Source organism: Natrix helvetica (genome assembly GCF_964273705.1).
Source record: "Natrix helvetica genome assembly, chromosome: 1".
Taxonomy (NCBI): Eukaryota; Metazoa; Chordata; class Lepidosauria; order Squamata; family Natricidae; genus Natrix; species Natrix helvetica.
This window is the reverse complement of record NC_138548.1, coordinates 289,823,598-289,849,073: the sequence shown is the minus strand read 5'-3', so window position 1 is coordinate 289,849,073 and position 25,476 is coordinate 289,823,598. Positions and strand designations below refer to the sequence as shown.

Here is a 25,476-nt window from a genome sequence, read left to right as displayed (position 1 = left end):
CCCCGGTATCCAAGGGCGACCCCATTGTTACGTAGCGCCCAGGGTAGCCATGGCAACCTCCGGGCAACAAGGAGGGAAAAGTGAGGCACGTGGAGCCCCACAAATTGCCATTTCTGGCCGACGTGCGACAGGCACGGGGCCCTCGCGAGCCAGTGGGCGGGGTCGAGAGCGGGCGCGTGCACCTCGGAGTTGGGGTGGGAGGGGGAGCGGAGAACGTTTGCAAGCCAACCGCAGCAAACAAACGGGCGGTAACAGAGGACCGGGCTGAGCTCACAATCCCGTAACAATCCTACGATCAAGGGCGGGCTGCGGCATGGAGAAAGGGGCGCAGGAGGAAGTCCCAAGAGAGCAGCACCGGCTCCTGCATTCCACGGCTTGGCAGAGCACTGCCTGCATGGACCATCTTCTCCTGCATCCTCTGCCAGGACAGGGGGGCAGGGATCCGCACCTTCTGCTATTCCCTCCCAAACAGGCTCCCCAGCACCATCTCTTGCACCCCCTCTCTCCCAAACAAAGCGTTTTGCACAAGGAACAGAAACTTCCACAGCCTGGGGAAGGGGGGGTCTTTAAAGAGCAAGAACATGTTTTGGAAGAGCAGATTTGTCTTGGCAGGCAGCTTTCCCAGCCTGTCCTTGGGAGGGAAACTGGTGCATGTGAAAAGCAGGAAGAGGAGGAAGAAAACACGCACCAGAAAGGGTTACAAGTGAAAGCGGAGGAACGTGAGCCGGAGAACCCATTGCTCTTTATGGGAAGTAGCAACAAGAAAAAAAGGCGAGAGTCTAAAATGCTTACAAACCGTCTTGGTGGCAAAGATGAAAGTAGCAGCAGTGTGAAAAGTGTAGGGGAAGTCAAGCTGGGGAAAGTTGAAGAGACGGAGGAGATCAAGAAGGAGGCAAAGTTGAAAGAAAACTGTGATGCCAAAGTCTTGGGATCTGCAAAAGAAGGGACCATCAAAACCGAACTCGTAGAGCCTCCCGAGGAAGATTGCAAAGGGAGGGAAGAAGCGGCATCCAACCCTCAACCATCTGCCAGTGGTCCCGCTCACATTAGCCAGGATGTTAGTTTGTCTCAACCTCTGGGAACCCAGCATTCTCAAGAACTGAAGATTCCTGTTACACTCCATCCAGTCCCTGCAGGGACTAGGATCCAGTTTCAGGGACCACCTCCATCTGAGCTTATAAGAGTGACTAAAGTGCCAGTGACACAAGTGCCCCTTAAAATGCAGTCCTTGCTGGAGCCTTCAGTCAAAATTGAAACTAAAGATGTTCCTCTCACAGTGCTACCCTCAGATGCAGGTATTAGAAATTAGTCAGAATTTATCACATTGACCATAAGCTGTTGTTCATAAACATGGATTGAACAATAAGAGCTCCACTATTTCAAGGTATAAGACAGTGCACCTCACCCCTCAAAGTTTCTGAATCAGTAATTCATATACAATAGTGCATATTCCAGTTCATGAATTATATAAATACACAGGGATTATACTTCTCAAATTGTTTTACATTTTGGGGTAGTGGTTAAGGTGCTGGCCTGGAAAGTAGGAGACAGTCCCACTTTAGGTATAAAAGCTAACTGGGTGGACTTGGGCCAGTCATTCTCTCAACCAAATCCCCCTTACAGAGTTGTGAGGAAAATAGAATAAGGAAGGTATACTATGTATGTTTGCTGCCTTGAGTCATTTATCAAAATAATAAAGTGGGATAAAATATTTGTTTGACAGTGGAAAAGAATAAAACTGCTTAAAATGTAATAGGCCTGTGTGACACTTCAAATTTGATTCCAAAAGATTCAGCTGCTTTAAAAAGCTGAAGACTAGTGCTGTACTTGTGCTCACACATGTCTTTGAAATTGAATAAAAAAATGCTGCACAGGCCTAAAATCTACATTTCTTTTAGGATTTAATTTGACAGTAAAACCTTTACTACCAATTCATAAAACCCTATGTTACAGTAAAAGAGTTAGGCTTTTAATTATCACATTTGTATAGCCACACATATCTCAAATGTGGCACTGGGCAGAATACAATAAAATCAGAATGATAAAAACATCTGAAATAACAAACAATAAGCCAGGGGTCTCCAACCCCTGGGCCGTGGCCCACTACCAGGCCGCACGCAGCCTGTTTGAAGAGGCAAACCTATGTAGAATGCATTATAGTAGTCTGTGAGTGGGATAAACGACCAGACCACAGTTAATTGTGATCAAGGAAGAGGTACAATTAGGAATCAAAATTTCAGTTATTTGCTATCTGTTTAGGAGGAGCTAGAATAAGCCAATAGTCCTCCATTTTTTTCTCACAACTCACAAAACAAATTAGGTTGAATAAGGAGCAGGTCAAATGGGTCATTCCGTGAAGGTCATAGCTAAATATGAATGAAAAGTCTCATATTCTAACATCTGTATAAATCTGCTGGTTTGGTATCAAACGGCAGAGGTTTTATTCCTCTTAATTATCTCTGCAATTTTATTTTAAAATAAATTTGTCTACGTCAACTGAATTTGGCTAGATGGCTAATAAATGCCCTTTCAATGACATAGATGGAATTCTCAATTATTTAATATGATAGTGGAAATAGTGATGAAGTTAAAACCAGTCTTGTGAATTATATTTCATGGTCAATGAGAAAGAAGAAAACTGTTTCCTGACCTCAGCTTTATGTTTTCTTTTGGGGAAAAATGTAGTGTTTATCATAAATTAACGGGAGTCAGAAATATTCTGTCTTCCACCACTAAAGCCATTTATTTATACTGTATATAATTATAGATAGATAGATTCAGATAATTAAATATTGGTTATCATGCTTTTTGTACTAATTTCTTGAAGGCAATTCCATAGTTCACAGATATTGATAGGATTTGAATAAATATAATTAAGATTAGAATTTCACAACAGCTATATGTTGATTATATGAGTGTCCATAAGACTTTTTTTTTAAAAAAATATGTCCATTCCACAAGTGTATTACAGTATAACATGAGCAAGAGAAATCAGTATAGGGATACATGAATATGAATAGACTCTGTCCTATTGAGTTGGGGAACAAAGGGGAAATATTGGGAGGTAATATTCTCCTAAATAGAAATCCTGAGTGCAGGCATTTATTTTCATCCTTGTTCAAATGTGAAAAGTAAAACGCTGAAACTTCCACATGGCCCATCATAGAAAAGGAGCACCTTTACCCAAAGCTGTAAAGAAAAACTGGCTGCCATTGAAAGCAGTCCATTATTAGGAGTTTTATATGAGTCTTCCTGGATCAACACCACAAATGTAAACATCTTATTAGCAAGTAAATAAACCTACTCTTGAAAATATTTTTAAAATTTAATAAATTAGTCTTTTTGGGGAACACCTATTTATAAAAAGCATTTTTTATCTCAGTGGTAGAGTATATGTGTTTTTATATGCTAAAGATTCGTTTTTGACAATTTTTTGTGGAAAAGACCGCTACCTGAATTTCTGAAGTACTAGCTGCTACTCAGTATAGCTAGATAATATAATATTAGACAAAAATGGGTCATTATAAAGAAACTTTACTTTTTACTATTAAAATGAAAGAAATGAGACTGAAAGTTTATTAATTTTTCTTTCATTGTATTTTAATATGGAAAGTATTTTATAAATGAACACTTTTACTTGAACTTTGTTGTACTGATTTTGTTTTGGGAAACTGAAAATTAAATACTTGTTCTACTATAAGGCTACAAAAAATAATTTCAAGTACACTCAGAATAGCTGCGTTAATCGAAACATGGTGTTGAAGGGGACAACTATGCATTCTGTGTGAATGTAAAAATTACTCTCTTCATTTAATATTTAAGTATTCAAAAAAATATTGGTTTTATGGCCAAATCATTGAAAAGTCACTGATATGTTGCAATAATGAAAAAAAAAATTACTGTATTAGATGCAGATCTGGCTTCTAGACAGAAGGTTTCTTATGTTTGTATAAGTTTGTGGTCATAATTAAAATCTGATCTAAAAGTCTCAAACAGTTTAGAAACAATGTCATGTGGTGGTTTATCTCAACATTCTTACTAAAATTAGAAAAGATGCAGAACAAAATTTCTGAACTATAAGCTAAAAGAAGTGGATTTTTCAATTAAGAAAAAGAATTACAATTGTGTAAATTGATTTTATACAATTTCATACTATGTATAAATGGATAAAGAGATGCTAAATGGGATTTGTTACATTTCTATCTGTTCTCCCAGAAGCTACAGGGTTTTCTCTCACACACAAAAGTCTTTGATGTGATTTTAGCTAACGCAGGGGTGTCAAACTCAAGTCGTCATGGCGTCGTCATGTGACATATCAGGGCTTTTTTCCCTTCACTAAACGGTGTGGGTGTGGCCAGCATGTGACGCATCTGGTCCGTAGGCTGGGAGTTTGACAGCCCTGAGCTAAGAGATCCTACTGGCTTATTGAGGAATTGCAAACATTTAAATTCAAGCGTCTCTTAGTGCAATACTGTAAAACACTTCTTTTATCTTGCAAGGAACTTTCCAAGTGATTGGCAGTTGCATTTAAATAGATAAATGACTACTTCACCTAATAGTGAAAATTTGGAATTTGTTTTCATGAGATACAATGTTGCTGGCTTGTTTGGAAGGGAACCCGTAGATTCCTAGATTGTAAATTTAATGACAGATGTGATACTTAAATTGGATTTCAAGAAGTTGGTCACTTAATAGAGATGGGGGACCAAAAAAGGCTCTGGGCATTTGAGAAGAAATGTTTATCAAGATGCTCAGTTAACAAATCTCCGGCCAGAATGCTATTCATCTGGTGACAACCTATTTATTTGGAAATGTATCCCACTGATTGCAATGGAACTTGCTCCCAAAAAGAAGCCTGATCCATATAGCATAATATGATTTGTTTTGTTGTTGATTTAGCTTATTTATTTCATTCTATTTATATGGCTGATATCTGGCCAGCAAGCATATCTTAAAACACCAGTGCAATAACTACCTCATTAAAAAAAAAGTAAAAACCATAAAATTGCAACCAAGAGCAGGCTATGCTACAATAGATTAACAAGACCTTATAGACCTAATTATCCTGACCTCCATGCCTAGGAAAACAGCCAGGTTTTAAAAGCTTTCCAAAAAGCCAGCAGGGTTAGGACCATCTGAATCTTGAGTGAGCAAGCTGTCTGAAGGACAGGTGATATGACAGAAAAAGCCAGTTTCCTGGACCCTACTCAATGATATCCTTTACTTGATGGCATCTGGGTTGTGGTATGATTTTTAGGCTGTTGTTTAAGACACTGTGTTTTCTGAGCCAAACTAACTGGTTTGTTCAACAGATCATGGTATAACATGATGTTAAGCTAGTAGGGCCATGTAATATATGTTTTTATATCCTGATTCAATATACATTTATAGCCATGGCTGCTTTAGTCTCAGGTAAACTCAATTTAGAAATAAAACACCAAAGGTTACAGTCTTATTGACCTGGGAATATTTCTATTTCTGAGTAAATGTTTATAGCTTTTCATTCAAATATGGAATATTTTAAGATAAAACAAGAATCTCTCAGACGTAAGTTTGTGGTCTGTTGTATATGCTTCTTTATTTGTAGACAAATTAAGTATTACAAAGTATTGTGGAGCTCATGTCTTATTGACATGTATCTTAGATTTTGCCAGTGATAACCATTTGCAGAATAATGTGGTAGTCCCAGTTCTCTAAGCATATCCTTCAGAATAGTTATATAACAATTGAGGATGAGAAGACAGTAGAAGAAGTTGCTAAACATTGTTTCTCATCCTGACAGAAATTTTCTGACAGTGAGAACAATTAACCAGCTTGCCTCCAGAAGTTTTGCGTGCTCCATCACTGGAGATTTTTGTCTGAAATAGTTAGGGTCTCCTGCTTTAGCAGAAGGTTGAACTAGAAGATCTCCAAGATCCCTTACAACTTTGTTATTCTGGTATCCTCTTCGTTGGGATGAGAATCTTTGTTGGAGTGGATTAGAGCAAAAGCACTACCTAACAGGAGAAACCTTTACATAAACAATGAATATCACTCACAAATCAGTATGCATTATACAGTATAATCTAAAACCCAAGTATCTTATTCATTGTATTTTGTTGTACAATTTTGTTGTATTTAAGTACAATGACAATAAAGATTATACTTATCTTAAGGTAATTTTTATTTGTTAAATGGGAATTATTTTTGTGCAAGTGTCTGCAGCAGGTCAGCTATAACATTTAATTGGGAATAAGTGTCCCTGGATGACCCACCAAAGTGTACCATCAAATGGCAATGCTATAAAAAACTTACAGTGAGACAAAAGAACTTCCACTATAGTGTGTGCTGGAGCTATGCGTGTAACCAGTTTAGTTTTTTTGATGTCAAATGTAATCTCCATGAATATTTACATTTTATCAGATTTATATTTCTCTTCAAATCATAAATTCTTGGTGGCTCATAGTAATAAATAGTAAACAGTAAACATAAACATACCAAGAATATATAAATATGTTACAAATCCAAAATAATGATTTAAACTGTCCAAAAAAACCAGCTTTTTCTGGAAAGCACTTAATGTTGGGGACAAGTGAACCTCCAATGGAAGACCATATCAATGAGCCAACACAGGAAAAAAAATGCTTCTGGACTTTAATTCCCATCCCCTCTTGAAAATGAGGACAAACAGCTGCTTCTCCTGGCTCAGTTGTTGAGATGACTCTAGTAGGGAGATGCAGTCTTGCAAATAATCCAGCAGCAAGCCCTAAAGGGCCTTATAGATTGAGACTTACACTTTAAATTGCATCTTGGAGGTAATAGAAAGCCACTGCAGGAGACACAAAATAGATTTGACGTGTCTATTTGTAAGTACCTGGGCCACTGCATTTTGCACCCACTGAAGCTTCCAGATGTTCCTTAAAGAGAGCCACAGGTAAAGTACCCTGTAATAGTCTAATCAGGTGATAATGAGAGCATGAATCATTGTACTCAGCTCCTTGAATCCCAAGAAAAGCTACAACTGGCACACCACCCAAGGTTGGGCAAAGCCCTCTTAGCTATAGGATCCAGCTATTTATCTTTTTTAGCTTTTTCAAATTAGAAAGTGTATCCAATATTAGATGTGCCAAAGTGAGGCTGATTTTATAAGGGAAATAAAATTCCTCCCATTTCATACAAATACTATGTATTAAGTAAAAGAAGACAAACAAGTATTTTTCACCAAAAAATATAACTTTAGGGCAAATTGAGGGTTTTGGCACAGCATTTTTAACACATTCTACTTAACAACAATTTGCTAATCAATATTTTTGAATACAAGGGAAATAATATATTCTATAATTCATTACATAATCTATGATGAATAATATAAATACTGAAATAGTAACAATCCTTTTAATGTTAATGTTTAATTGCTTCTGTGATAAAGAAAAAATCGTTCGACAGTGTACAGTAGTATATGCTATTGTCCAAATATTCATTCAAATCTTAACTAAAATTCATGAATGATAGTGAATGCATATGCTTATTTCTGTAAGTTAATATAGTTCTTTCAGTATATTGTGTACTGAACATATTTTTTTTCAGTGTATTTTAGAGCTTTCACAATTTTCCTATCCATACAATTCCATAATTTAAGCATGGCTATTGGACCCACCAATAGCCATGCTTAAATTGTGGAATTGTATGGACAGGAAAATTGTGAAAGCTCTAAAATATATTGAAATAAATTATATGAGAGGTTCATCCCTAATCTGATCTCTGCTCTTTTTAATGCAGGATTGCTTGTTGAGATGGGCAACTATGCAAATAGACTGCATAAATTAAAAAATAAATCTATAGTTCCCCATTGAAGGGCATGTAGGCTACACTCTTAAACATAGTGGACACAGTGAGAATTAATTCTGACAAATCATGGATAAATGGATAAACTTGTGTTGTTTGTGATGTAATTAGTAAATTCTAAGGGCAATTTACAGAGGAAAACATGGGATATTTAATCTCTCTTGTAGAATTGGAACCACATACAAGAGCATGCTTTTGTTTATTATTTTTTATCACTCGGCATATAGTTACTTATCCCCAGGGTCTAATTAGAGTCAAAAATGTATGAAGAAGTCTTGTAACCACCTAACGAATTTCCAATCCCTATGCCATCTTGCAAATTGTTCCTGACAACTTCACTCAGTTTGCCCTGTGTCAAAGTGGAAGTCAAAGTTGCCCCAAACTGGTAGAGAACCTGCTCGTTCTTTATGTAGTTATTAACATTTACCATGCTTCATGTAGTAAGAGAAAGAATTAGTTATAAAATCCAATGGACTTGTATAACAACTTTTTCCTCTTTTCTATTTCCAACAACTCCTTAGAGAAGATCCCCAGTATAAAGCACATAATTCTCCAAAATATCAATGCAGAGTCTGAAGATGAATAAAGACTCCAGGAGGAATCACACTCCTACCTCTCCCATCTGTAATAGAAAAGTAAATTACACAATCCTTACTATCCTATATCAGTTTATAATTTCACTTTACAATAAGATCATATGACATTTGCCAAAAATGGCCCTGTACTAGTCACCAAAATTCAAAAACTACAGCCAGGTGTAATAATCATAATAATTAGAATTTAGAATTGGGGTGTGTTTGAGCCTAATGTTTGCATTTGTTGCCAGAGTTAAGCAGTGTTTTCAGCAATTGAGGTTGAGAAAATCATTTTATTATAAATTGTTAGGATCATACTTCAATGCCCACAGAATACCACAGAATTAGCAGTATATTCCACCCATCCCTATATTACCTAAACATTAATATTACTTTATCGTAGGGATACCAGATACTCCGTTCAGCAAAGATAGAGATGGCCATGTCAAGCGTCCTATGAATGCATTTATGGTATGGGCAAGAATTCATCGGCCAGCCTTAGCCAAAGCTAACCCTGCTGCTAATAATGCCGAGATCAGTGTCCAGCTTGGATTGGAATGGAACAAGCTCACTGAAGAACAAAAGAAACCTTATTATGATGAAGCTCAGAAGATAAAAGAAAAACACAGAGAAGAATTTCCTGGTACTAGAGAGACAATTATTTATACATTTTAATAACTGATTGCCATTAGGTAATCCACAGGTTCATGCATGGAAAAATGGTGTTTAAATATTATCATTCAGGAAACAGAATCCTGGAAGATGAAAAAAACACATAGCATGTTTATATAATGAGGCAAATTTCTTAGTTTTTTTCTGATTTATATATCTTCTCCCAAAGACATACAAATAGCCAAATGAATGGTGACATTATGCCACCACACATGTAGATCAATCATCTGTATATTAGTATGAGCACTAAGGTTTTCCCATTTTGTCAAGTGGGACGTATTTAGGATATGGAAATAATTATTATTTATTAAGCTTGCAGACTCTCAGTGGCTCTGACAGTCCACAACAATCAAAGAAAGAAAGCCGCAACTTTTCTCTCATCTGTCTTGTGAATGTGCATTTCCACTGATTTATGTAAATCTTGTTAATTATTTGAAATTACATCTGGGAAAAATAATTTGTTCAACAAAAGGCATATGTTAATATTAATTAACCCAATTATATTAATGCTGGCAATTTCTGCTGATGTTCCTGTTTTAAACGTATAAACTCATCGCATGTCTTTGTGTTATTCCCAGTGAAATACAATTCAGATAATGTAATATTTTCCAGGGCTCTGATTTTATATAAATAATCTGATGCTAAATTCTGTAATACTAAAGCAAATATAATGAATAATAGAATAAGAAAGGCATTAACTCTAGTATTAGCAGAAATAATAATGTTTTATTTAACGAAGTTGATATTCTGTCTTGATTGTAAAGTTATGCCACAATCGGGTGATAATATGGATGGCATGAATACCAATTTGGTGTAGTGATTAAAGACACTGAGCATGAGTAATAATCTTTCACAAAGCAACTGGATGACTGGGACAGTCATTTCCTTTCAGCCCTAAGAAGAAGGTAAAGGCAAACCACTTCTGAAAAATGTTGTCAAGAAAATTAATCGCCAGGACTTCCAAATTGACTCTCATGTTTGTATATAACTCAAACCAAAAGCCATGGTAAGGAGAGGTATTACAAATAGAAAGAAACAGTATCTCTCTTTCCCTCTGAGAGATTGTAAGCTTCCTACTTATATTGTAGATATAAGTGTGTTCTTTTGCAAATGTGATTTTCTGACTTAACTGCAGAGAAGCTTATGTTACTCTTAAGAATGCATATTTTCACTAGGTAAGAATTTTCAAAAGAAACTACCTTTCAGCTGGGGTACTCTTTAACATTTCTGCAGGTTGGGTTTACCAGCCAAGGCCTGGCAAAAGGAAGAGGTTTCCATTGACTGTCTCCACTGTATTCTCGGGTACAACTCAGAACATCATAGCTACAAGTCCAATGACGGCCTCTACTGTCTTTACTGGGACTTCTCAGAGTATTATTACTACAAATCCAACTACCATTTACCCTTTTCGATCACCTACCTACTCTGTGGTTATACCCAACGTACAGAACAGCATTGGACATCCAGTCTGTAAGTTCATTTTTGTTGTTTATATGAAGTCTTTAAACTGGTTTGAAAGAGGAATCAAAGAGGCTATCTGTGTTAAAATTGAACAGCCCTCTCAGCAGTGGGGAAGGGATAGGACACAACTTATCTCCTATTTATAACGCAGCCCTTTCAACAGTCCCAAGTCAATTCCAAAGTCATTGGCACTTTGATTCAGGTGACTCTGAGGACCCAGATTAACTGCCAGGTGATTTAACTGTCATAGTGGATTATTGCAAACAGTATAATATTGCACTTATATCTAGAAGTCTTCAGCAAGTTGAACAAGCTGATAAAATATAATCATACTTTTATAAGCATTTTTTTTTCAAATTTGTAAATTTGATTCTTATTAAGTCCCCTTTAAGTGAATCCACATGGTGAAACTTACATAGTATTAAATTTCTTTGCCACCAGCATGGAATGAAACAATCTAATGAATAAATTTCCCAGAACTCCCAAGACAAGAATTCCACAAAGTATGTTATTTTCAAATGAAACACATATAAGCAATTTCTGACAACACCATTCTGGTCTGTTTTCTCTCACTTCTATAATAACCAGAAATGTGCTTCTTTTGTAAAGGCTGGTGTCATGTTAAGCAACCGCCTCAAGTTAAACTGATTCTTCCAAAGAAGAATCTCAGAATCTTTCTTAGTTAGACATGCTAAGATTAGGGGAATAGTGGCCAAGAATTTCTCCAAATGCACACTATTTCCAGTTTAGAAACAATTTATCCCTTAATGCTCCCTTATGATGGAGTATTACTTCATTTTCTGTAACAGTTATGTTGTGGACACAGTTCTTTCCATAAAAAGGAAGTTTGAAGGTAGCTGTCTCCTAAATCTGTCAATCTTTGAACCAACTTTTTCATTGGGACAGTATGTTATGTGTTCATTGTCTTTATCAGAGTGAAAATTAATTCTCAGACATGGACATATCCTCTACACAGTTTTCTTGGCATGAAATGGAAGTGGTTTGCCATTGCTTTCTCTCAGAATGCATTTTTCAGAACTCTAATCCAACATACCTTCTAAACTACAATCAAATATTAACCAGGACTAACCCTTTATAAAGAGACGCAGTGGCTCAGTGGCTAAGACACGAGCTTGTCAATCAAAAGGTCAGCAGTTTGGCAGTTCAAATCCCTAGCACCGCTTAATGGAGTAAACTCCTGTTACTTGTCCCAGCTTCTACTAACCTAGCAGTTCGAAAGCATGTAAAAATACAAGTAGAAAAAATAGGAACCACCTTTGGTGGGAAGGTAACAGCGCTCTGTGTGCCTTCCGCATTTAGTCATGCCGGACATATGATCACTGAGATGTCTTCAGACAACACTGGTTCTTTGGTTTTGAAACTGAGATGAGCACCACCCCCTAGAGTTGGGAACGACTAGCACATATGTGCGAAGGGAAACTTTACCTTTACCTAATCCTTTATAACTTTATAGATTACATGACTGGGTGTTGTCACTTATTGAATTGAGGCTAATTTTCTGTAAATGTATAATATCACCAGTGGCATCTACTATGTGTGTATATGTCAAAACTTGCAAAATAATGAATCTATTGTAACAAGCAGTGTCCATTTTCTTTTGACATGAATCAATGCACTCATGTACAATGCATGCCCACTAGCTTACAGATTTTGATACTCACAGATACTTTAGAAGACTGGTAAAATGTACTGTAGGATGGTTTCTTCATTCCATTGCCAGTTACTGTGGGACACTTTCATATCATCACTATTTTCATTCAGTAAATCCTTAGAAGCAATTTGAAGGCCATCTGTAATCATTTTCACTTCTGCCGTTTAAAAATACTGTAAAAAGAAAGGGGCAGTTTCAGCCATAAACTGCTTCAAGCTCTGCAATAACAAAAAATATCATTTCCCATTTTACCCAAGTAGAAAGAAAAAGAATCAGCTTGTTAAAGAGAAAGGGGAAACTGGAAAAAAAATATCAATTTTACTCCTAGATAGGACCTGTAGTAATATAACATTGTACTTCCATTTTAAGCCAGAACGCTGTTGGAGTATAATTTGTATTTTCTATGGATAACATCCTTCATATTAATTCCATGTCTTTTCTGACTTTTAATACAGAGTTTCCCAATCTTTCCGGGTTGGCAGCCCAGGGCAGGGCGGGGGTTGAGAGTGAGAAGGAAAATGGGGGATGGTTTGTGTGAGTGGGGTTGTGAGCGTGTGCACACATGCACAGCAGCCAGTCACATAGCCCAGTTGTGAATAGGCCCACAAGTTTTAATAGGATATAATTTGGATATGGGCAGTAACTGATACAAGTATTGAATCTAGTCATAAAAAAAGGTCATTTTCACTTTAGAACTTAGATATTTTTTTATCATCTGATTACGGTAACTTCAAAGAATTCTTTGAGGGTTTTGTTTTATTATTTTTTAATTTTGAAGTGACAAAATAGCAGTTAAATCAAGAAAAGATCAGCTAAGACTCACAGTCAGCCAATTCATTTTCCTTTTTGTTCCCAAACCCCATCTGCAATTGTACTATTAAAATTCAGCAATAATAATAAAATGACATTTCCTCTTCCTTTAAAGGAAACTGTCTCAAAACTAATTGTGTGAAACTTCTACTAACTTAAACATACTTATTTTTGTGTAAAAATAAAACTCCTCAAAACATAAACATACTCCAAAAGTTCAACTCTTTTGTGCTAAAACAATTGCCTACCCCACTAGAATGCAGTCTAAAATGAGGGTTATTTAAAATATAAAATAGATGATGAAAATAGCATTTACTCCAGATGTTATTAAAATGTGAGATGAGCTGTTTGTAATCATCCTCAGTATCGAAATCATACCACTATTTTTTTTCTATCCTTCTTGAAAAAGTTAATTTTCTCCAGAAGGAAAAGAGCTAGAAAATTGATATCCTGGAGAACTTCACTACTATTGAAGTGATCCACAATAAAACTATATTTGAAAGCAGCATTAATCATGCTAGAGTTGACAGATTAAAAATAATAACAAATGTGGGAACATAATCTCCCATAAACATTTATTATTTCATGCAAATGAAATTGTGTGTGTGTGTGTGTGTGTAATATAGTGTCTACGCTTTCATATATATGAAATACTCACCAAATGAAACTGGATAGTTGGTGTCTTAACTTTTGGATATGTATTTAATTTCTAATTCCATATACATTATGTGTATATGTATATATATAAGTATGTATATGTATATATATATGTGTGTGTATGTATGTATGTATGTATGTATGTATGTATGTATGTATGTATGTATGTATATGTATATATATGTGAAATACTCACCAAATGAAACTAGATAGTTGGTGTCTTAACTATTGGATATGTATTTAATTTCTAATTCCATATCCAGTATTAGAAAACAATGGAATACAGACCTAAATATAGGCTTTTATTAACAAATTTGAAAGATATCCTAAATATCTATGGATATTAAGGTGGCAGATACAGTATTCATTTATTTGATAAATAAAGAGAGCCAGATTGATGAGATGTTAAGGTGCTGGTCCAGAAACCAGGAGACTGTGAGTTCCTTAGGCAGGAAAGCTGGCTGGTGAACTTGGGGCTATCCCCTATCATGTGCAGGCCACGCCCATCCCAGCACCTGAAGGGGGAAAACATCGTGAAACAACACATGATGGCAACGTGATGCCATGAGTTTGACACCCGTGCCTTAGTCTAACTTACCACACAGGGTTGTTGTAGGGAAAATAGGAAGAGGAAGGAGTATTAGGAACATTTGCTGCCTTGAGTTACTTATATACAATAATAAATGTGAAATAAAAATCAAATGAATAAATCATGACTCTGAACAGCATACAAAATTTAAAACACAAAAACAATACTACAAAATAGGAAAAACATAATAAAAATAATTTTAAAAAGTTAAAATAATATCAACCTTTTAAAAAGCAAAACAAAATCCCATAATCTCCGGAACAGCATGCTCAATTTTCCTAGCAATACAGTCTCCATATCCATGTTTTCAGATTCCCAGGCCAGATGGCAAAGCAGTTTTTTCAGGCCCTTTTAGTCAGACAATACCATTGAGGCCAATCTGACACCAAAAGGATAGGTGTTCAGCAGATAAACCTTTCCTCCTTGGTCCCATTAGATGCCATTCCTTCATGGATAGGACTCTTCACATGCCTTTTCTCCTGGATCTGTTGGTTAGGTGTAATTTGAGAGAGGGGTCCTTCAAATCACCCATCCCCATGCCCATTTATACTTAACAGAATTAATCAATACACTTTTATTGTTGATAATAGTAATGAGTTTCCAAAAATAGAAGGAATTTGAGTTTTCAGATTTACAAATTTAAGAAATTATACTTTAATATTTCTTTATCTTTTTTCAAAGTATAATTGCATAGTACAATTTTTATAAAAGCATAGGTTATATTATAGTCCTGCACATATTAATTACAGAACATATGTAATGATTTTCACACATAGTATAATTATTATTTGTTGGCAAATGTTTTGTAGTAAAAGAAGATGAAATAAACTTTAAATAAGAAAACTACTATTACTATGAGTTTTTTAGTTGTAACTGATTATTTTCCTTTCCAAAGGTGAAGCCGCTTCTACTATCCAGTTGCCAGCTCCTTCTGCTCAGCATCCAGGCCCTATTACACTGTTCCAGCCAAGTGTAGGAAATACAACACCGTTAGCTGCCTCAACTGCAAACCTGCCAATTCGGCCAGTCCTTCAGCCTCAACGATTTGCTGCACCTTCCCCAACAGAAGCTCATCGTGTGTCTTCAGGAACAAATTGCTCTATAAAGAGACCCACCCAGATTTCTATTGAAAGCTCAAGCAGGACCCCAAATAATACAAGCACTACTCACCCTAGATACAGTATCTCAAATAGCCAACCCCCCAAGGAATACTCAGGTGTTTCTCCATGTTCTAGAAATGGACCCATTCCTCAAGCACCACCCATCCCTCATCCACACGTCTATCAGCCTCCTCCCATTGGTCATCCGGCAACTCTCTTTGGAGCTCCTCCTCGATTTTCATTTCACCATCCTTACTTTTTACCAGGGCCTCATTATTTCCCATCAAGGTAATGCAACCACATACTTGCATTCTGGAATATGTAATTAGATGCACTATGCCAAAGTTTGCAGTTACTGTTAGAAAAAGTGCAATAACATTAGACATTTTTCTTTCTGTTTTCCTCTGTTTCTTTTCATATGGAACTTCCATACATTTCATTCTACTGAAAATATTTTCATCAAATTTTCCAGTCACCATAGAGCAGTGATGGTGAACCTTTTTTGGCTCGTGTGCCATAAGTGGAGGGGAGCATAGAGGGGGTCGTGCGCAGGCGTGCCGCACCCAAAATGCAATGCGTGACCCCCCCCAGTGCACATGTGTGCATGACAGGTGCGACCCCCCATTTATGCATGCTTTTTTCACCCTCCACAGGCTCCAGAGGTTTTATCGGAGCCTGGGGAGGGCAAAAACAGCCTCCCCCCCCCCCCCCGGAAGCCCTCCAGAAGCTTCAGGAGCTCCCGTGAAGCCTCCAGAGTGCAAAAAAACAGCCCTACGGGCAAACCGGAAATTTGGAAACAGACTTCCGGTTTGCTCATAGGGCCAGTTTAAGCCCTCCCGAGCCTTCAGGGACCTTCAGGAGGCTTCCCTGAAGGCTCCAGGGGAAGAAAAACAACCTTACAAAGCCGTTTTTAGTCCTCCAGAGCCTTCAGGAGGCTTCTCTGAAGGCTCCGGAGGACCAAAAACAGCCCTACGAGCTAACCGGAAATCACTTCCGGTTTGTCCGGTATAGGGTTTCTGCCTAGGCAGGGGGTTGGACTAGAAGACCTCCAAGATCCCTTCCAACTCAGCTATTGTATTGCATTGTATTGTCCGTTGGGTCGTTTTTCATCCTCCGGAGCCTTCAGAGAAGTCTCTGGAAGGCCCCTGAAGGCTCTGGAGGGCTGAAACTGGCCCTATGAGCAAACCAGAAGTCTGTTCCCGAACTTCCGGTTTGCCCGTAGGGCCAGTTTTTCGCGCTCCTGAGGCTTCAGGGAAGCTCCTGAAGCCTCTGGAGGGCCTTCCGGGGGGGGGGGGGAGGCTGTTTTCTATAAAGTCTCTGGAGCCTGGGGAGGACAAAAAATAGCTTTAAAAAAGGCTGAACTCAGCTGGCCAGCGCGCACATGCACGCTGGCCAGCTGACAGGGCAACGCCTTATGTGCCCTGACAGATGGCTCCGCATGCCACCTGTGGCACACATGCCATAGGTTCGCCATCACGGCCATAGAGGCTTTTAAGGATTTTTCTCCCATGTCCAATCTTTTAAATCTGTCAAGTACATTGTCTCTTTTTAAGATTTTAATTTATTAGAAAACACGAAACAAGACCTTCCAAATAGAAAAAAACAAGTCATAACCATCATACTCATCTAATTATTAAAACAAATCTTTCCAAGAAACAATCTGAATGTTTGGGACTGTACCCAACATTTTTTGATTAGAGACCTCAAACTCCAATGGCTCAGTTTCTGATTGGCAGCCTTTCTTTTTCTTAAATTAGGTATGAACCCATTACAGTCTGGGCATGTATATATATTTGACCTGAAGCCACTGTCTTCCTTCAAGAGAAGACTGGATGATGGTGGTGGTATCCTGATACATATCAATCAATTAAGGTGACAGACATACACTATATTGCCAAAAGTATTCACTCACCCATCCACATAATCAGACTCGGTTGTGAGCGAATACTTTTGGCAATATAGTGTACCTAATACTCCTGCCTCCCATTTTTCTCCCAACAACCTTCTAAGGTGGGTTGGGTTGAGAAAGTGACTGGCCCAAACTAGCTTTCATGCCTAAGGGAGGCCTGTAATTCACAATCTCCTAGGTTCTAGGCTAACTCTTCACCATGACACTAAGCGGGCTGACTTTATAGATCTCTTGTATAATCACTTCTGTGTTGAAGTCACCCTAAGTATATGGTAAATATACCACAGACTGTTCAATAAGATAATAGTAGTTTGCACAAGACAGTAAACCATAAAGCATGTTTTAAATATAATGTCTGAATTTATACAACACGCTAAACAGAATAAAATATACCTTAGATTTACGTGAACCTCCCCTCAATGTTTCCTTGGTAAACTACTACTATTTTTTTAACCTTCTTCCACAAGGGTCCACTAAACAGTGTGATAAGGAAAGTATTTATTTATAAAATGAGAAAAGAGCAGAGTACTCTAATTTTAGCTAGCTAGCTATGCTCTTATTCTTGAAAATGATCAATGACCTGTTAATTTCACTTTGGGGCTGGTGTAGTGCATATTGTGTATAGCATTCACAATCTCAGCAGTTACTATAAATTGGGGTAGGACAGGTCAGAAGAAACATTAAGTAAAATTTATTACAAGACAAGCCTGAATCCTGGTGACTTTACTAACTTATCCATCTGGGATTTTTTTTTTATTCCCCAGTCTTAACTATCACCTCTGGTATCCCATCCAATCTAATTGGTATGCCCCTGCCAAGCCTATAAAAGCCTGTTCAGATATTGTTAATTTGTTAAGAAAAAAACTTGCATTTATATTAAATGCAAAGGCGGACTTTTAAAAACAAAAGTTTGTTTAGCTTGTATGGCTTGGTATAAGAGTGCTTTTGTTTATTGAATCAATAACCTGTCTTATTAGTATTTAGGGTTTTGCAATATAAGACATGAGCCTCAAGGCAAAAATAACTACCAGTGAAGATAAACATGCTTAGTCTTACAGTATATGCTGCTCCACAGTTCTTTACAGCACTTTGAGCAGTTTACCTCATATTGCCCCCAACTATCTGGGTCTGCATTTTACCAACCTTGGAAGGATAGAAAGCTGAGATAATATTGAGCTCCATCGGGATCAATTTCTCGGCTGTGGGCAGAATTAGCCCTGCAATACTGCGTTCTGTACACTGTGGCACAATACACTGTGCCACCAGGGCTCATTGTAAAAGTCATTATAAAATTACTATAAAAAATATTTTGAACTGATTTCAGAGATGGAGTTATGTTGTTACAATATAGAGCAAGTGGAGGGAAATGAAATGCAGAATTCAAGACAGTGGTTATCTTATTGTTAATCATAAAGATCCAGAACTACATGACTTCTCTTACTCAGTGCCAGGAAGTTATTTGATAAACAGCAACTTTTCTGTAAATTGCTAAATGTAATCATCACAATGCCTCACTTATTTAATTTACTTCTGATATGTCTATTTACATGTTTCTTGTACCCATTCAAATCTTGTATTTCTGTGTGTATGTGAGAGGGGGTGTGTGTGGATGTTCAAAATGCTTCAAATTGAATTGCTATTTTAGTTTTGAAACAATTTGCACATTATTCAGTTCATCCATCCATCTAAATTATCAGGAGCTTCAGTTGAAGGGGAATAGAGATGCATACTTGTTAACATTCGCATAAACAGTAAAGCAGACTTTGTGGCATTTCTCATCACCACCAAAATTTTTAATTGCCTTTTAATTTTTATTAACCGTTTCGATCTAAATTGAGGATGTTGCTGGAGTGTTTATTGGTTTTGTTAATTTTATGTCACATTAAACCATCTTGTTATTTTGGGATGAATGCCATACTGTATATTCATTAATTAAATCAGCTTTTATTAAAAGTTGGGGGTAAGCGACTGAATTGTCCTACATCTGGATTGATTACTATACTGTAGGACTACCTAGACAATATTCTACTTTCTGTGTCTATAGACCTTGTAGCAAAAACCTTAGATGCGGCTATAGACCTCCTCCAAAAGTTGTTACAGAACTGAATTTAAATGTGACCAGAAAAAATACTAAATATGTGGGGAATAACTCTAATGCTCTTAATTAAATATACAAATTAAATATTAAATTACATTAACAGAATTAAAGTTAAATGAACTTTTTATCCTCCTGCAGACAAAATCTTTAGTCACTTGGCTTTCAATTGAAAAGTCAAATACAGTTTTTAGCCTGAAAGAGAATGTACCTTTCTATTAGTTTAACTAAAGGCTTAAATAAAGTTCTGCTATGCACGTACAGGTAGTCCTCAACTTACAACAGTTCATTTAGTGACTGTTCAAAGTTACAGCGGCATTGAAAAAAGTGACTTATGTCCATTTTTCACACTTACGACCATTGCAGCATCCCAATGGTCAGTGATGGGATTCAGGCAGTTCGCACCACTTTGGGAGAACCAGTTGTTTACTTTTTGAGCAGTTTGGTGAACTGGTTTTTGGAAGAAATCATTCGGGCAGAGAACCGATTGTTAATTTATTTGAATCCACCACTGCCCATGGTCATGTAATTTACATTTGGATGTTTGACAACGAACTCACACTTATAATAGTTGCCCAGAATCATGTGATCCCCTTTTGTGACCTTTTGCGACTTTCTGACAAGCAAAGTCAATGGGGAAACCAAATTCACTTAACAACCGTGTGGCTAATTTAAGAACTGCAGTGATTCACTTAACAAATCTGGCAAGAAAAGTCGTAAACGGGGACAAAACTCACTTAATAAATTTCTCACTTAGCAACATAAATTTTGGGCTCAATTGTGGTCTGTTGACCGGACTTCAGTTGAGTCCAAAATTTCTATTGCTAAGCAAGGCAAAATATTAAATGAGTTTTGACCTAATTTAAGACAATTTTTGCCACAGTTGTTAAGCGAATCACTGCAGCTGTTAAATGAATCATGTGCCTATTAAGCAAATCTGGCTTCCCCCATTGACTTTGCTTGTTGGAAACCAGCTGGGAAGGTTATAAATGGTGATCACACGACCTCAAGACAGTACAACTGTCCTGAATACATGCCAGTTGCCAAGTGCCTGAATTTTGATCACATGGTCCTGGGGGATGCTGCAGTGTCATAAGTGTGAAAACTGGTTTTAAAAAAACTCTCTTTTTTCCCCCAGTGCCATTGTAATGTTGAACAGTCAGTAAACAACTGGTTGTAAGTCAAGAACTACCTGTATGTGTTAGTAGTGATATATCAGTCCTATGGCAAAGCAATCAAAGTAACCTGTTTTTTCTTTGTTTTGATGCAGCACCTGTCCATATAGCCGGCCTCCTTTTGGCTATGGGAATTTCCCCAGCTCCATGCCTGAATGCCTTGGCTTTTATGAAGACCAGTATCAAAAGCACGAGGCCATGTTTTCTGCCCTGAACAGAGACTACCCTTTCAGAGAATATTCTGATGAACACACACATAGTGAAGACTCCCGCAGCTGTGAGAGCTTGGAAGGGACATCCTATTACAGCAGCCACAGTCAGACTGAAGAGGAGTATTTAAACCCTATGCCACAGTTGGACATTGGGGCACTTGAAAATGTTTTTACAGCCACCCCTTCCACCCCTTCTAGTGTACAGCAAGTCAATGTGACTGATAGTGATGATGAGGAAGAAGGAAAGGTGTTGAGAGATTTGTAATTTTTCAGATCAAATCTAGCATACTTTTTAAAACATGAAATAAAACATGTTCCTCATGTAACACTATTTTAGTGAGTGTTATCTAGAAGGCATAGTAAATCTAAATTGTTCCAAAGTTTTTATGACACATGGGAGAGTTCCTGAACCAATGTATCATCACAGGTACTGTATCTTTTTATATTAATTTTGCATACTCTGCTGATCAAGGCAGACCTTAAGATGGTGAAAACTTTTTCATTTAGTTACCTCGTGCCTTTTAGCTGAATGTTATGGGTAATGTTTCCAGAGACCATGTGAATAGTGTACCTTATTGATTCTACATTTAGCTAAACTTGATTTGTCAACATTTTGCATTTGAAAGAGTGCACTGAAGAAGTTTGATAATTAATGAAATCAGGGCATTGGCCTATATACCTTGTGTCATGCAATGCTAGAAGCAACATAATTGTGTGCAGCTTACCACATTTTTAAAAATCTGCTGTTGAGCAAATACAGACCTTAATTTAAATAGAATCATACTATTTATGATGGGAAATGTCATTTTCCTATTTCAGTCTCTGATCCTTGGTGACATGGTGAGATTTTAATTTTTATCAAGATAAAAAATGTATTTATTTCTCTGTTGTGCCCATGGTGTGCACATACTTTGTTATACATAAGTCAGAGTTGTCAGATTTTAAAAATCTGGCCTGTGGTGAAAGTAGTTATTTTTATAAAAGCAACTACAGTTGTTCCAGAATCTAATCTATATTTATGCTGAAATTGCTATATAATTATCTGGTCTGCAGCCTCTCTTATGGTTTAACTTATTCCTCTGCAAGAACAATTAGTTTTTTAACATCCATATAAATGGAAAAGTTATATAATTCTAAGAATAAGTGAGAATCAATCTAGCTGTCAGTTGTATACAAGCAGGTTATGATTCTATACCAGAATATAAGTAAAAACAATATTGCAAACAATAAGTTTTTAAATGTAGTGCTTCAAAAATAGTTGTAAAGAAGATGAAACATTACTAAGCTATTTGTTCATGTTACAAACCAATTTCTGTTTTGGGAAAAGGGGCTGATAGTATAGATGTTTTTTTGTTATGTTAAAATAAAATCACATGAACCATATGTTGTTACCTCTCTATATTGTGACAAACAATGAATTATGACCTTTGCTTGTATGTACATGATAAGGTCAAATGTGGTTATCAATTTTAATATTGCTTGGAGGGATTTGTTTTAAGGATAATCATACAAAGGGTGTGCTATAACTATTATAAGTTGATTGAAAATGTTAGTCCTTTTCATGACATTTCATTTAAGTTGTGAATTATCATATGTATTAAGAGATAATAGCCTTTATTGGATAAAAAAAATTAAGAATGAAAAAAAATTCTATACTTGATCGGTAATCTTTGCTAACAATCATAGTACTTTTGCATCAGCACTAATATACAGTATAATATTGATGTCTTTTAGAATACCTGATATATTCTAAACATATACTTCAAATATGCTTCTTGAGGAATGGTTGGTCTTCAAGAATTCTTGTGACCAAATATGCTACGGTCCAGGAAAAAAAAGTCTGTGCAATCCCGTTTAATAAGTGTGTACAACTGTTGTTTTTGTTTCCTTTACAATATGTGAATACCACAAAATAAACTGAGCAGCACTAAAAGAAAGACAGGTGAGCAGAGGCCTGGCCAGATCCTGAACATCCTAAGAATAGTAGAATAATCCCTGTAAACCAATCCTTCCCAATCTACAGTCCTCTAAATTTGTTAGATTATAACTCCCAGAAAGGCAGCATACAGAAAAGATTATCTTGCAATTCAGCATCATTATTCACAAATATAAAAGTTAACCACGCTATTCTGGCTCAAATGAGTCACATTTCATTTAAAAAACATTAAATTTTCCAGACTATGAAAGAAGAGACAAAATAAATATGTGATAACAAAAAGGGAAAAAACAAACCTCAGACTAAAAATTTCTAGTGGTAAAAATGCCATTATAAAAAAGGCCATCAACTGTAGTGTACTGTATATTTTTATAACTTTTTGTTTGCCCAATTTACTGCTATTTCAGGGCAAAGAAAAATCAAGATATGAATTTATAATTTTCTTTTTTTATGTAGCTTTTTATCTGACAATGGTAAACTGCAACATGAACATGGATTGCTGACTTTTGAAATCAGAAAGTAAAAGACTAACTTCATGGAGACACTCTTACCATGGAGACCAGTGGTTTTGTCAGATCAGGGATAAACCTCAAAGCAAAATCTGCTTATTAAAATAAAACCCCCAACTTTTTGTATAGAATAAATGGAAACGTTTACACATTTTCTTTCATATCTACAAAAAAGTAAGCAAACAAATATTCAGGCTGCTGATTCTAAAAACAAAAATGTTTGGCAACTCGGTTTATAAAATGATACGCCTATATGATATGTGATATGAAATGATAAGGCACACACAAAATTATGATGCAATTCCCCTTTAGAATAAGTTTTGTTTTATGCAGGCATTCACAGAAAAGAGAAAGTTGGCATTAATTCTGTATGGAAGATATATAGCATTGTATGTATGCATATATGATTCTCATGTTGTTTTGATGAAATAAGACGAAGTGAATTAAGGGGAATTCCTTCTATCAAGGACTTTTGCAATCATTAAAACTATCATCTGAGACACATTCATACCTGGATCAGAAATGTAGAAAGCTGTATGATATCAAGGTTATGTGTCCACAGGTAGGTTCTGCACTTCTTACAAATCTTAAAACAGTAACAAAGATTAAGCTGAGAGAGGAATGAACCAGAGTACATGGGTGTGATCTCAAAAGCAGAGGTGATTATCTTTTGGTCCAAGGAAAGAACTCTAATCTTCAAAGAATTCTGAAAAGTATTAAACCTACTATGGTGCATTTTCTCCTCACGAAAGTGCCCAGTTTGAAAAAGTGATAGTAACATTTTTTAAAAAGCATGCGAAGTTGAATTCAATAGCATTACAATTCTCAAAAGGTATTGCACCAATTCATAACTCCCATCACTTCATGAAGGTCTTTAAATTGGTCTCTTCATAATGCTTTGTAAGTATGTCTGTTACAGTGGTGTGTTGCCAATTTCTTTACTATTGGTTCGGGTGTGTTTGCGACTCTTCTGAAGCTCCGGGCAGGTGGACAGAGCCTCCTGCTGCCGCTACTATCAGTTTGCCCAATCCGGGCCAAACGAGGAGCAACCCACCTCTGGTCTGTTACTATCTTTCCTGTGGGGTAGTAATTAGCCCCTCAGTCCCATTCAGTTGTGCATTTCATCCAGAATGTGCTTTATATGCACAGTAATTTTCTATGGTTTCAAAATCAGAATGGAACTTTTATTGTCCTCATGAGTAATTGTGGGACTAATTTATGCATCCAGGTTAATTTTACCTGCAGGTATGTAGTCTGCTGTGGATGAGAGGGTGATTATTGATTGTTTTCTCTTAGTCCAACTGCTCCCCATAGTGAAATAAATTTATACTCATGGATTTTCTGTACCTCCAGCCCATTTGCATCCATAATCTTGTACTTACCTGACCAGACTGATCTTGAAATGCTAACTAGCATCAGATCTGGTTAAATTGAAACAGAGTGATAAGCTAAATTGGAAAAGAAAAATATCTAAGTATGGTATTGGTGTCCCCAGCCACCCAAAAAGACATACCTGTATTTTTCAGAGGATAAGACGCACCTTTTTCCCTCAAAAAAGAAGCTGAAAATCTGGGTGCGTCTTACACACTGAATACAGCATTTTTTGCCTCCCAAAACCCCGCCCCCTTCACCAAAATGGCCGTGCAGAGCCTGTAGAAGGCTTTCAGAGAGCTCCTGGGGGCTGGGGAGGGCAGAAATGAGTGAAAAATGACCTTTTTTTGTTCAGTTTTGCCCTCCCAACCCCCAGGAATACTCTATAAGCCACCTAAAGGCTATGCATGCAATTTGTTTGCCAAAAAACGGGCTGTTTTTTGCTCGTTTTTGACCCCCTCTGGAGCACTCTGCAAGCTCCCTAAAGGCAATTCATGCCTTTTGGCGGGGGAAACGGGCCCATTTTCGTGAAAAATGGGCCGTTTTGGGGAGGTTTGCAGAATGCAAAAACTTTTTTTAATTTGCCTCTTCAAAACCTTACTGCTTCTTATACTCCGAAATATATGGTAGAAGTATTCATAAGTCAACAAAACCTGAACTCAATTCAAAGATTTTATCTGCCCTACAACAGCTGCTACTGCTTAGACTAATCATTCTTCAATATTTTGGCTATGCTTGTTCGGTATTCTGAAGATTTTAAGCTAACATACTCGGCAGATTCCAAGTTAATCGAATAGAATTCTTTATTGGCCAAATTGATTTAACACACAAGGAATTTGTCTCCAGTGCATAATCTTTCAGTGTACATTCAAGCAACAATTGATCAATCATGATCATAATCATAAAATA

General features: G+C 36.8%; 1 protein-coding gene across 2 annotated transcripts; it reads left to right on the top strand.

The window, feature by feature from the left end:
* The first annotated feature begins 234 nt into the window (after positions 1 to 234).
* On the top strand, positions 235 to 22,381 carry SOX30 (SRY-box transcription factor 30). Of its 2 annotated transcripts, XM_081936525.1 has the most exons (5): positions 235 to 1,295; positions 8,803 to 9,042; positions 10,305 to 10,541; positions 15,156 to 15,648; positions 20,635 to 22,381. In XM_081936525.1, exons 1-5 carry the CDS (start codon positions 314 to 316, stop codon positions 21,014 to 21,016), a joined length of 2,334 nt encoding a protein of 777 aa, XP_081792651.1. In that variant the 5' UTR covers positions 235 to 313; the 3' UTR covers positions 21,017 to 22,381. The 2 variants fall into 2 exon arrangements, with proteins under 2 accessions (XP_081792651.1, XP_081792652.1); XM_081936526.1 differs by lacking the exon at positions 8,803 to 9,042.
* The last annotated feature ends 3,095 nt before the right edge of the window (positions 22,382 to 25,476 follow it).

Coding starts and splice junctions, on each gene's coding strand:
- SOX30 (XM_081936525.1), top strand. CDS start 314: ATGGAGAAAGGGGCGCAGGAGGAAGTCCCAAGAGAGCAGCACCGGCTC. Junction 10,542..15,155: donor CAGCATTGGACATCCAGTCT/GTAAGTTCATTT, acceptor TCCTTTCCAAAG/GTGAAGCCGCTTCTACTATC. Junction 15,649..20,634: donor CCTCATTATTTCCCATCAAG/GTAATGCAACCA, acceptor GTTTTGATGCAG/CACCTGTCCATATAGCCGGC.